Genomic DNA, 12,625 nt, shown 5'->3' on the forward strand with positions numbered 1-12,625 from the left:
ATTAAACAACAATTTCAAGTTTCAATGAGCACTAGTAAAACCCACTGGCAGAGTGTCTCACTCCTTCTAGTTCTGGTCTACATAAAGGATGATAACCTCTATTCCTATCAGTTACCCCAGGCGTAGGCAACCTCTGGCACGCGTGCCGATTTGCAATGGCACTCTCACTGCCCAGGTCCTGGCCACCAGTCCGGGGGGCTCTGCATTTTAATTTAATTTTAAATGAAGCTTCTTAAACATTTTAAAAACCTTATTTGCTTTACATACAACAATAGTTTAGTTATATATTATAGACTTATAGAAAGAGACCTTCTAAAAACGTTAAAATGTATTACTGGCACGCGAAACCTTAAATTAGAGTGAATAAATGAAGACTCGGCACTCCACTTCTGAAAGGTTGCCGACCCCTGATTTTCCCCATTAGCTCAAGTGGCAGAGTTATGTGCAGTGGATCTAAAGGTTCCAGCCCTGCAGATAACCTATGTGGATGTCAGTAAAATATCACATTATGGAATTTGGTTTTTTCACTTTGCTTTAAAAAAAAAAACACCTTGATTTGCACACAAAAAATACACTAAAATAATATTGAAGTTGCAAATTAAAGGGCTCAAAAGTTAGGAAATGCACAGGCAACCTTAATTCAGCCACCTTGTATGTAAGCATTATGATACAGTCGTTAATTACATGATCACATGCTATTTTTTCCACCCTGCTTTGGAAATGAATCAGAGTTGTGTACCAACGAAGGCTGTTGTCTGCAGGACGCCTGCCTCATTTGTTGCAGAAGTTGAAAGGTTGTGGTGAGTGAGGCAGAGGTTTTGCAGGAAATAGAGGATGGTCTCATAGTTAAAGCAGTTGAATGTCACTCTGGGTAATAGGATTCTATCCCCGCCTCTGCCATAGAGTTCCTTTGTGATTCTAAGTAACTCATATGCACCAGATTTTTCACATTCAGTCATTGTGTGTTCCATATGTTCTGGGTGTTAAACTTGAGGCCCTGGGGTCTGATTTGCAAAAGTGCTGAGCACTCAGAACTACAATTGAAGTCAATGGGGGCTGTGCTCTAAACATAAGTGCTATAATGCTGAAAAATCAGGCTCTGGGTATCTCAAATTGGGCATCCAAAATTAGAAGATACTTTTCACCTTAATCTCTGCCTCAGCTTGCCATCTGTAAAATGGGGATAGTACCTATGTATTTTATAGAGGTGTTGTGAAAATAAATTCATTAATGTTTGCTAAGCACTTGGATAGTGATGATCATCATAGAAAAAGTCTATGAGGAGATTAATAGCCCTACTTTCACAGCAGGGTTTGAATAGTATGTGGTAAATAAAGCATGGGCAACACTTTGAACAATGAGGAGAAAACCATATATAGAATGTCTGGCTCATTAAGTGAACATTGTCCATTATGTGCACTGAATGACACTGGGGTCTTGTGGAAATAGTAGTATGTGATTGTGTAATTGATGACTGTATCATAATAGATACATACAAGGAGGCCAAATTAAGGTTGCCTTAACTCTGCCATTTCATGACTCCTGAGTGTTTGACTTTGCAACCTTAATAATCGTCTTCATTACATGCAAAAACCCACAACTGTGGTAAGACTTATAGAGTAAAACTGTGTGTGTAGTGGGAGATACATTTTGAGAAGGAGATATCTCATACTATTTTTGAATTATTTGGGGTGGGGGGAGATGGTATTAATGTAGTTTACAACATTCGCCAGAAGAGGTTGATAAACCCAAATAGGTTTATTTATTGTTTTGTGACTTGTTCTCCTAAAGCTGACCAATTTCATATTTAGTTAAGCTCACCATATAGATAGCACTTAACTTTATTTCTTGTTAGCACCACTTGTAAATCTTTGTTATATATTTTAAGGAAATGCAACTAAGAGAGATGACTGCCTATTTATCTGCCTGAAGAGAACATTCTACAGTTTAGAATGTTACTGTGCTCAGTCTTTTAATGGAAATCACGAGAGATTTTCCTTAATTGTAAAATTAAAATATTTTATTAGTCTGTATAAATGGTTTCATTTATATAGAGAAAATTGGTAGGCGTGGCTGGTAAGTATGGAAGGAATTATCTGTAGCTTGTTCCAATAATTTGCATTTTGTTTCTGTTGCAAAAATATGGTGGTGTAGTAAATGATTGTCACTAAATTTAAATAAGAATCTTTCAAAAATGTAGTTTAGCTCCAGCATTTAGTAGCATCTGCTGCTCTTCCTACCAATTAGATCAGAGGTCGGCAACCTTTCAGAAGGGGTGTGCCGAGTCTTCATTTATTCACTCTGACTTAAGGTTTCGCGTACCAGTAATACATTTTAACGTTTTTAGAAGGTCTCTTTCTATAAGTCGATAATATATAACTAAACTATTGTATGTAAAGTAAATAAAGTTTTTAAAAGGTTTAAGAAGCTTCATTTAAAATTAAATTAAAATGCAGAGCCCCCCCCAGACCGGTGGCCAGGACCCGGGCAGTGTGAGTGCCACTAAAAATCAGCTCACATGCCACCTTCGGCACACGTACCATAGGTTGCCTAGCCCTGAATTAGATCACCATAATTTCTGGCAAAATCTCATGATTCCCACCTGATTCTGTAACCTCAAAGATCACAGACAGAAAACAGTGATTTAAGGGCCATGTCTTTAATATATATAATATAATATTCTGCAAGGTTAGTTACAGGATATTTCATTCTGTGACATAAATTAAATTAAATCTTCTGTTATATGGCATTAATTGCCTATAGGTTTTTGCTAACGTATCAGCTCAACAGGCAAAGACTTCACTGTGGTTTTGTGTGTTTGTTGTTTTTTAGTTTAGTTCCATACCTAACTTTCCATGTGTTACATGGGAATGGATAGTAAAATGTTTTGGATGTAAACCGTTGTTCTTTCATCTGAATTTGCAGAGCCACAGATTGCTGGCTTACGTCATTTCATAAAGAAAATTATTATTTAAAATTGGTATACATATAGACAGTATGCTGTTTTAGTTGTTTGTTAAAGCCTTGTGTTCTAATTAGCTTGAAGGAGTTCAGTTTTAATTTTATTACATATCCCTTGAGTACATTCAAGGTTTCTAGTGAAAAAAAACAGGAGTACTTGTGGCACCTTAGAGACTAACACATTTATTTGAGCATAAGCTTTCGTGGGCTACAGCCCGCTTCATCGGATGCATAGAATGGAACACACAGAAAGAAGATATTTATACAAACAGAACATGAAAAGGTGGGAGTAGCCATACCAACTGTAAGAGGCCAATCAATTGAGATGAGCTATCATCAGCAGGAGAGAGAAAAAAACCTTTGGAGTGATAATCATGATTGTCACTTCAAAGTTTTTTTTTTTTTCTCTCTCAATTGATTGGCCTCTTATAGTTGGTATGGCTACTCCCACCTTTTCATGGTCTCTGTATGTATAAATATCTTCTTTCTTGTGTGTTCCATTTTATGCATCCGATGAAGTGGGCTGTAGCCCACGAAAGCTTATGCTCACATAAATTTGTTAGTCTGTAAGGTGCCACAAGTACTCCTGTTCTTTTTGCGGATACAGACTAACACGGCTGCTACTTTGAAACCGGTTTCTAGTGAGTTAATTTCATCATTATGCCAGCAGTGTTCATGAGCTGATAGTAAAAACTTCAGCACTCCCACAGAAATGTCTGTGTTAAGGAGTTCAAATCTCAGGTGTACAAGTTTGCTCTGATCTTAACTTTGTCATACAGGATGTCAATGGAAGGAAATATTCTTTTAATAAAAAATTGTCTATTATAAAGTGACCTAAATATTTTTAAATAGTTCATGTTTATTAATTTATTCAGTCACATGGAAGATATTATTTAGATCTTGTCCATCCCACATCCAATGGTTTAATTTCCTCTATGACATTTGTGTTACTTAAAGAAAAATGATTACCAATGTAAGTAAATGGTTAATCTCTGTGACATTCTATCCACCCACTTATACCCACCTGTGTAGTGTTGTGCTGATTGGGAGGGCCAGTGAAATTTGCTGCAATGTGGAATTGTTTTTAACTATTGTGTGGACAGCATGTGCAATTTTATTTTAATCCATTGAAGTTGTTTTGATCTTACAGTGATGACTTCCAATGGGATTTGTGCTTCTAGATCACTTGGATGCTTTTGAAAATCCCACCCTTTGCCTTTTCACACTTTCCTTTTTCCTGTGTCATAAATTGAGTAGAAAGTGTCTGCTTGAATTTTGAATTACGGTACCTGTTTTTGGATAGTTAGTGTTAAATTGGTTTAGTGTTCAGGTTAGTAGTTACTGCACTTATCATAATTTTGTATATCTGGCTGTTTATTTGATTACTATGATGGATAACAAATTTCTGTAGCATCCAAATGCATCATAAAGATACCAATACATAAAACAAATACTATTACACTGGGTAGTAAAAGTAGATTATATTAGTCAAACACCAGCCCCTGAAAAAGCAATTATTAAAATTTCCAGAGTAAACATTGCTAGTAAGTTTGTAAACACCCATTAAAATTATTTCATGGGAAAAATAAGGTAAGAGTCATATATTTATTTTAGTTCTCCCTTATTTTCACAACTGATTGTGCTAGAATATAGTCATGCCATGCTGAGAGAAGCCATACGAGCACTCAATCCACCAGGCCATATGCCTTCTTTAAGAGAGGAGGAATCTATTTTCTCAGAATATTAGTATAAAACTTGTATTTATGCATAAAGTAATTCTCCAGTTTCTCCTAATACACAAGCATGTGTGTTAGTATTAGTTTCTCTAAAAAAGTAACAGACTCCATATGCTGTAAAATGGAGTAATAGCTATACTTCGTGAACCTTTTACATTTGATTTAGTCTCTTTTATACAAACTAACAATTTATTCCTACTACAAACAATTGAACCATACTTGATCCACTATAATATTCAGTATACCCATTGGGTGATGCATTATCTTGATAACCTGGGAGTTCCTACTCTCACTAGTGCAGCTTATCACTGTTTAAAATTAAAATAATAGTTTATAGATCCTTTAAAGGCCTTATTTGCATGTATCTGTACCATCTTGGTTTGGAAGGGAACACACTGTGAACACACTGCTAACGTTTTGGCATTTTAAAATGTTGCTTAATTAATTTTTGTTTCATTCTTAGGTTTACTATTTCCGACAAGGTCACGAAGCATATGTTGTAATGGCTAAAAAGAATAAAATATATAGCATTAATCCAAAAAAACAGCCGTGGCATAAAATGGAGCTACGGGTATGATATTTCTTAACTTTTCCCATTTTTGTTGTCTTTAAAATAAGTCATAGAAAAGAACTTTTATATACATGTTATTTGACAAAAAGTGTTCGTAGTTTTGCTGACAGAATCTTTTTAAAACTGATATTTTTAACTTGATGTTTAAAATGATTTATTAAGATGAAAAAAATGTAATGATTGCCCAAGAAGTTTTAAACAGGAATAAATAAATATTTTAAAGTTATGAGTGTAGTAACTTAATTGATTACTGAGAAGGATGAAACAAAAAATCCTAGACCTGTGATTGATGTTCATGTATCAATCTGATTTATTTTTTTAACCCTTGTTAAAAGTGTGTTGCAGTGAAAAATTAAGTTTCTAAACAATTCGATACAATGAGGTTATATTGGGGAATTGCAGCTTTTTGGTTTCATGGAGTAAATTCGAAAGGTCTGTATTTGACCTAGTAATTTTGTTTACATAGTTCACCACTGAAATCTGTTGTTCAACAGAATATATTCACTTTTTTCATTTCATACTTCTGTTACAGTCCTCTTATATTCAACCACCTAAAATAAGCATGTTGTTTTATTTACTTCAGGAACAAGAGCTGATGAAAATAGTTGGGATTAAATATGAAGTGGGATTGCCTACTCTCTGCTGTCTTAAACTTGCTTTTCTTGACCCAGATACTGGTAAACTGACTGGAGGATCATTCACCATGAAGTAAGGGAAGCATTATTTCTGTTCCAATAGGGAAACTGTTTTTTGTAATATTTAAAACCTTTTAAATTTGCTAAATTTTAAAGAAGTTTTATTTTTAAACAGAAATTTTCTGTGACATAAATTTAAGATGTTTATATTGAATTCAGATGCATTAAATGCATTTTGATATCGAACAATGTTTTCTGTATTCTGTTGCTGCTTTTTCACCTTAATCATTCTTTTTCCATTTTGATTGCAACTAGGTACCATGATATGCCAGATGTTATAGATTTCCTAGTCTTGCGGCAGCAGTTTGATGATGCAAAACATAGACGATGGAATATAGGTAGGTGGTGGGTTTTGTAAAAAGTTAAATAAATGGTTTCATTCAGGTTGAATGAATTTCATTAGGAAACATGGCAAAGTGGGTGAAAATAAAGTATTATGCCGGAATCAGAGAGCAAGATCTACTGATCTTTAGAGAGATGCAGTGCTTACTGCTGCTGCAGAATTAAACTTTGCCACTGAACACAATTACATGTGAAAAAAAATAAGAGTTTAAAGGTGACCTGCAAAAGAAGTTAACATGTTTTCCTTTTATCTTATAAATATCAGGAATATCACATCTTGTCTTCCCTTACTTGTTCAAGGACCCTTTGTAGGACTAAAGAACTAAGCTAGAACTGTCTTCTCTCAATTGAAATGTTGACTTTCATAAAGAGAACTTTTGTTAGAAGTTTGAATTAAATAGGTATTTTAAGAAAATCAGACTTTTTAAGAATATATAAAAAAAATTCCATCCTGCCTCAATTGCTCAGGTTTCAGTCTCTTGTGATGTCACAGTTCTACTAGTCTTTTAAGGACTCCTCCAGTAAAAATAGGGAAGACAAAATCTAATATTTGTTTGGTTTGGTTTGGTTTTTAAAGCATGAAAAAAGGCTATTCCCGATCTTTCCTTCTTGGAGGGCTTCTGTTCCGAGTTGTGAGATGGCACTCCTTGACAGCAAGCTTGGGGGACTCTCTTCATAGCAGAGTCATTTGGGGGATGTGAACACACTTCCTTGTAGTGTTGAATGTTCAAGATCACATAAAGGAAGTGCATCCTCTTCCTCCAACTGTTTCAGTTTCCTTCATCTGTGACACAGTGAGCAGGAGGAACTCTCTGTTGTATGTGTTGTTACCTAGCCCCATTGGGTTTAGCTAGCCCAGTGGTTCTCAATGTATTTACCATTTTGGATGTATATGCATATCTCGGTGTGTTATGTGGACCACATCCACCCCACCCCCCAAAAAAAGTGTAGTATTTATTATACAGCAATAAGATTCAAATCAATATAGTACCTTTCATTTCAACACTGGCAAATGTCTGCCAAGAGCATTTTAAATTAGCAAAATAAGGCAAAACATTAACTGTTAACATTAATTCATTTACTATAAGGGTGGCATGGCATGGTGTATTGCCACCAGCAGCATGGCTGGGCTGAGCACCCAGGGGCGGGCTGTGGAGCCTGCCTGCAAAGATGGGGAGTCCTGCCCGGTGTGGGTTGTCCCCCCAGCCAGGGACTGTCCCCCATGCACCCAGTCCCCCCACCCAGGGGACTGCCTCCTAGCCCCTCCCCACACTGTCCTCCCCAGCCAGGGAATGCCCCCCATCACCCGACCCCCCTGGGACTGTCTCCCCAGCAGTTGCACACACACCCTAGCACCCTGCACACACACACCCTCGTGCCCACTGGTCTCCTAGCTCAGCCATGCAGCTCACCTTTCACTGCAGTCCTAGTGCCTCCAGGGATCCTGCTCCAGCCTGGGTCACTGGACCCGTGATCCTGCAGGGTGGGGGTCGCTGAGTATCCTGGCTTCCTGATGCTGCTGGGCCTGATCCTGCGCTGCCCCATTTTTGCACCCTCCCGCCAGCTCTGCACCCAAAGTAGATCCCTTCCTGCCCAACACTAGTTATGGCCCTGAGGATGTTACATGGACCGCAGCTGTGTGCTGATTAGGGCGCAAATGGCCCATGGGCTGCAGAGTTGAGAACGACTGAGCTAGCCCAAATTGTACCATTTTTATAACTTTTGGTTTTTAATCTTTGTGTGTGTTTGTTTATTTATTTATTTATTTATTCCTCCGCAATGCCTGTTGCATGGTTATTTCCAGTCACTCGGTGCTGGGACCATCCATGATGAGTATCCCGTCAGATAGATACACACACACCTACCTCTCTTCAGAGACCCTCCTCACAAAAAAATGCTTCCGGAAGAAGAGGATTCCCTCATCACAAAAGGAGCCTTAGAGAAAGTACTATTTTCGGTACTTTCGCATTCCCAAGCAGGTGGACAGTCTCAGACCTGTCCTGGACCTCAGGAGGCTAAACAAGTACCATAATATCTGAAGAATACAGGGTGTTCATGTTAGCTGTAATCTTACCCTGTTACAAGGAGACTGGTATACATAACACCTCTGACCCTTCTGGAGTTTCTCTGAGTGCACCCCATCAAGTGTCAGTCCCTGCACCTTGACTTCTCTTCTGGTGAATAAATAAATATTTGTTTTAAACCAGCTGCCCATTAATTTATTTGGTGGCCCCTAGTTCTTATATTATGGGAACAAGTAAATAATTTTCCTTATTCACTTTCTCCACACCACTCATGATTTTATATACCTCTATCATATCTCCCCTTAGTCTCCTCTTTTCCAAGCTGAAAAGTCCTAGCATCTTTAATCTCTCCTCATATGGGACCTGTTCCAAACCCCTAATCATTTTAGTTTCCCTTCTCTGAACCTTTTCTAATGCCAATATATCTTTTTTGAGATGAGGAGACCACATCTGTGTGCAGTATTCAAGATGTGGGCATACCATGGATTTATATAAGGGCAATAAGATATTCTCCGTCTTATTATCTATCCCTTTTTTAATGATTCCTAACATCCTGTTTGCTTTTTTGACTGCCACTGCATGGATGTCTTTAGAGAACTATCCACGATGACTCCAAGATTTCTTTCCTGATTAGTTGTAGCTAAATTAGCCCCTATCATATTGTTTGTATAGTTGGAGTTATTTTTTCCAATGTGCATTACTTTACATTTATCCACATCAAATTTCATTTGCCATTTTGTTGCCCAATCACTTAGTTTTGTGAGATCTTTTTGAAGTTCTTCAGGGTCTGCTTTGGTCTTAACTATCTTGAGCAGTTTAGTATCATCTGCAAACTTTGCCACCTCACTGTTTACCCCTTTCTCCAGATCATTTATGAATAAGTTGAATAGGATTGGTCCTAGAACTGACCCTTGGGGAACACCACTAGTTACCCCTCTCCATTCTGAAAATTTACCATTTATTCCTACGCTTTAATCCCTATATTTTAACCAGTTCTCAATCCATGAAAGGATCTTCCCTCTTATCCCATGACAACTTAATTTACGTAAAAGCCTTTGGTGAGGGACCTTGTCTTTCAGAACTCTTAGGTGAATGCCATCTGGTCCCAGTGACTTGTTACTGTTAAGTTTATCAATTAATTCCAAAACCTCCTCTAGTGATACTTCAATCTGTGACAATTCCTCAGATTTGTCACCTACAAAGGATGGCTCAGGTTTGGGAATCTTCCTAATATCCTCAGCTGTGAAGACTGATTATACAAATAGTATAATCATAATCAGCAAATCATCATCATTTCATAAACATTTTACATGCCACATTGTACAAAAAGTGTTTCAAATGTATAATAGTGGTTTCTACAATAATTTATATAGTCATATTTTAATCAAATAACGTCACACCAGTCAGGATACATTAGCCACAAATTATTACAGATCAACTCCATGTTCTTCACACATGGCTCTTAATTTAAAGGACACCTGTTTCCATGTGGCCATCAGGTTGACACACTGCAACTACCTGAGGTTCTGTATGGGACAGAGACATTACCAGTACAAAGTACTTCCCTTTGATCTGTCCATAGCCTCATTTCCGTTCACTCTGGATTAGGGCATGTATTGATTGAGTTTTGCTACAATCTAGCAAGGATGTTAGTACTTCCTGGGCTAAAGCCCATTCCACCAGGTCCAGTGAAACTTTTGTGGCATGTTTTAGGTAGGTGCCCATAATGGAGATTAGTATAGCAGCCACTTGAAGTTCAGTCTAAACTTTCATCAAGCACTACTATTTAGAATCAGCATTGTGCTCTGATAGTCAATTTGAGGAAACTGTGCTACAATCCATATTTCCTTGAGAACTTCTACCTTCCAGCTGGGTAGACGGCTCGCTAGTCTCCTCGCAAGTGGGAATGCACAGACGCATTAGAGATAGGTTAGTATACAAAGTTTAGTGTTTGCTGGACTTTGAGGAAATTTGTATTTGAGAGGAGGAAACATAGGAACCTTCTAAAGTAAGAAATCCTATTGAGAACAATAGGTATAACATATGTGAGTTTATATATATTAGAATTAAAGATGTTAAAAAATTAAACTGTCTTCCACTGCTATAAGCTTGAAAAATGTTGCAACATGTTCTAATATACATGTAAATTATACTGATTGCTGATTTTTATATGCTCATTACCTATATTTTTTCTGATATCCTACACAACTTAATATTAGTTCTTTCTAAAGAGTGCCCTTTATTGTTGTTTTAAGGGTGTATCCGTCTAAATACTCTTTATATTTGTTTATTGACACAGAGATCTCCAAAGAACAACTACCATGAAGATTAGGCAAATGTGGTGTAGAAATTGGTAAAAGAATAGGACGATGACAACAAAGTACTTTTTATTAATGAGATTGTTTTGTATTGTCCAGGTGATCGTTTCAGGTCAGTAATAGATGATGCTTGGTGGTTTGGAACAATTGAAAGCCAGGAACCTCTACAGCCTGAATATCCTGACAGTTTATTTCAGTGCTACAATGTCTGGTTAGCAAATTTGATCTTACTTACGCTTTTAATAAACCTTTTTAATCTTGCATAGCAAACACTGATTTAGGTGATTTGGCTCCTTTAATTGCAGTAATAAAACTTATTATAAAGTGTGTTCATTAGTAATAAAATAAACATTACATATAAGAGTAATATATTTTTAACTGTTTAAGCAGTACTAATTGCTATAATTTAAACTCTGTTAATTTTTTCTTTAAGCTGGGACAATGGTGACACTGAGAAGATGAGTCCTTGGGATATGGAGCTCATACCAAATAATGGTGTGTAAGTGTGTAGATGTGTTATCTTGATTTAGAAGTATAGAAAGCGTATCTTACGCAAATAGTTTTTAAAAATTAAGGATACCGAGTATGTTTCTCTATAAAATGCCAGAAAAAAGAAACAATTAAATAAGAATCATAAAAACCATTGCAATATAAATTCATGCTTAAATCACTAAATTACAAATATACATCTATTAAAATGAGCCTGATCTGTGATTGGAGTAACTGGATACATAATCATGTCAATATCATTAATGGAAAAAAGCCTAAGAGTTTGCTAATGAGTAGGACCACTGGAAATTCATAGGATTCTGTAATTTCCCTGTTCTCCGTGCAGGAAAGTAATATTTTGTTATTATTTTTCCTGTGGAAACAGAACAAAATCACTCAAGAATTGAACAGATGGCATTTCGCCTGGCCCACATACAAGCTAGAAGGAACAGATGAACCTGCTCCCCCACTAGGTTCAGTGGAAATTGCATGCTAGAGAAACCGGTTGTCCCTGCAATGCACTCACTAATCCTATACACACAAAGTGTTTGGGGGCAAATTGGCAATGGGGACTTATTCCCCCTCTGGTCCAGCTATCCAAGGTAGGAATTGTGGCAGCTGAAGTGCATGCTCTCCAGTGGACCCACTAGCATTATTTCTTCTGTCCATCCACACCCTACTGGGGTACCACACTCTGAGCTGGATTTTTTTTTAAATTAGTTAAAAACTGAATATAATTTGGAATATTTTTTTTCTGTTTTCTGGGATATTTATTGATGACTTTGCTTTGCTATCTATAAACTATTTGTGTTTTCTTTCTCAATGTAGAACTATGACTCAGTTCAGCCTACTGTACATATTTTGTTACAATTATTTATTATTTCAATATGTTTATTCATTTACTCATTATTTGGTTTTAAAGAATAAAGTACCTCTCCCAGGCTCTTGCTACCTCTTAGACATAATTAAAAGTACAGTAACACACAAGGTAAAACCAGCAACATCTCTAATACCAAAATGTAAAATATCCATCCAACCACAAACCCAAACATCTCAAGAATCTCCTGCTACACCTACAAAAACTTACCCTCTTGCACTTTCCCTGCCCAAAAGTCTGCAGTGTGCCCTGAAAATCAACAGATTCTGGCTAATTTTTATCAAATCAGGGTATTAATTCCAAAGTCAAATGCCCTCAAGAGAATGCCCTGATGGTAGCTTCTCTTCTATGTCTCACGGGCTCCATTCAAGAACCTTCACTTACCGCAGCAATGGAAGAAGGAGAAAGGCAATTTTCAATAGGCAGATCTCAAGAGCTATATAGGTTAAAACCATTATTTATAAACTCTACCTGAAAACCTATAAAGCACCACTACAGTTCCCAGAACATAGTTAAATTATCAATATATTTAAAAAATTTCACATGCTACAGAACTACCCTTGTTTACTGCAAAAATACATTCTCCCACAAACTGACTGTAAGTCTGCAAGT

At 36.9% G+C, this 12,625-nt stretch overlaps 1 protein-coding gene across 2 annotated transcripts in view; it reads left to right on the forward strand.

Moving 5' to 3' along the window:
• Positions 1 to 12,625, forward strand: part of PHIP (pleckstrin homology domain interacting protein) — a 339,129-nt gene that overhangs the window by 285,509 nt on the left and 40,995 nt on the right. For both annotated transcript variants that reach the window (XM_034766155.1, XM_034766156.1), the window contains exons 25-29: positions 5,161 to 5,268; positions 5,852 to 5,976; positions 6,219 to 6,301; positions 10,747 to 10,858; positions 11,081 to 11,142. In XM_034766155.1, coding sequence (XP_034622046.1) covers positions 5,161 to 5,268; positions 5,852 to 5,976; positions 6,219 to 6,301; positions 10,747 to 10,858; positions 11,081 to 11,142 — 490 coding nt within the window. The remainder of the gene's footprint in view (positions 1 to 5,160; positions 5,269 to 5,851; positions 5,977 to 6,218; positions 6,302 to 10,746; positions 10,859 to 11,080; positions 11,143 to 12,625) is intronic.

This window comes from Trachemys scripta, chromosome 3 (genome assembly GCF_013100865.1).
Source record: "Trachemys scripta elegans isolate TJP31775 chromosome 3, CAS_Tse_1.0, whole genome shotgun sequence".
NCBI classification, from domain to species: domain Eukaryota; kingdom Metazoa; phylum Chordata; order Testudines; family Emydidae; genus Trachemys; species Trachemys scripta.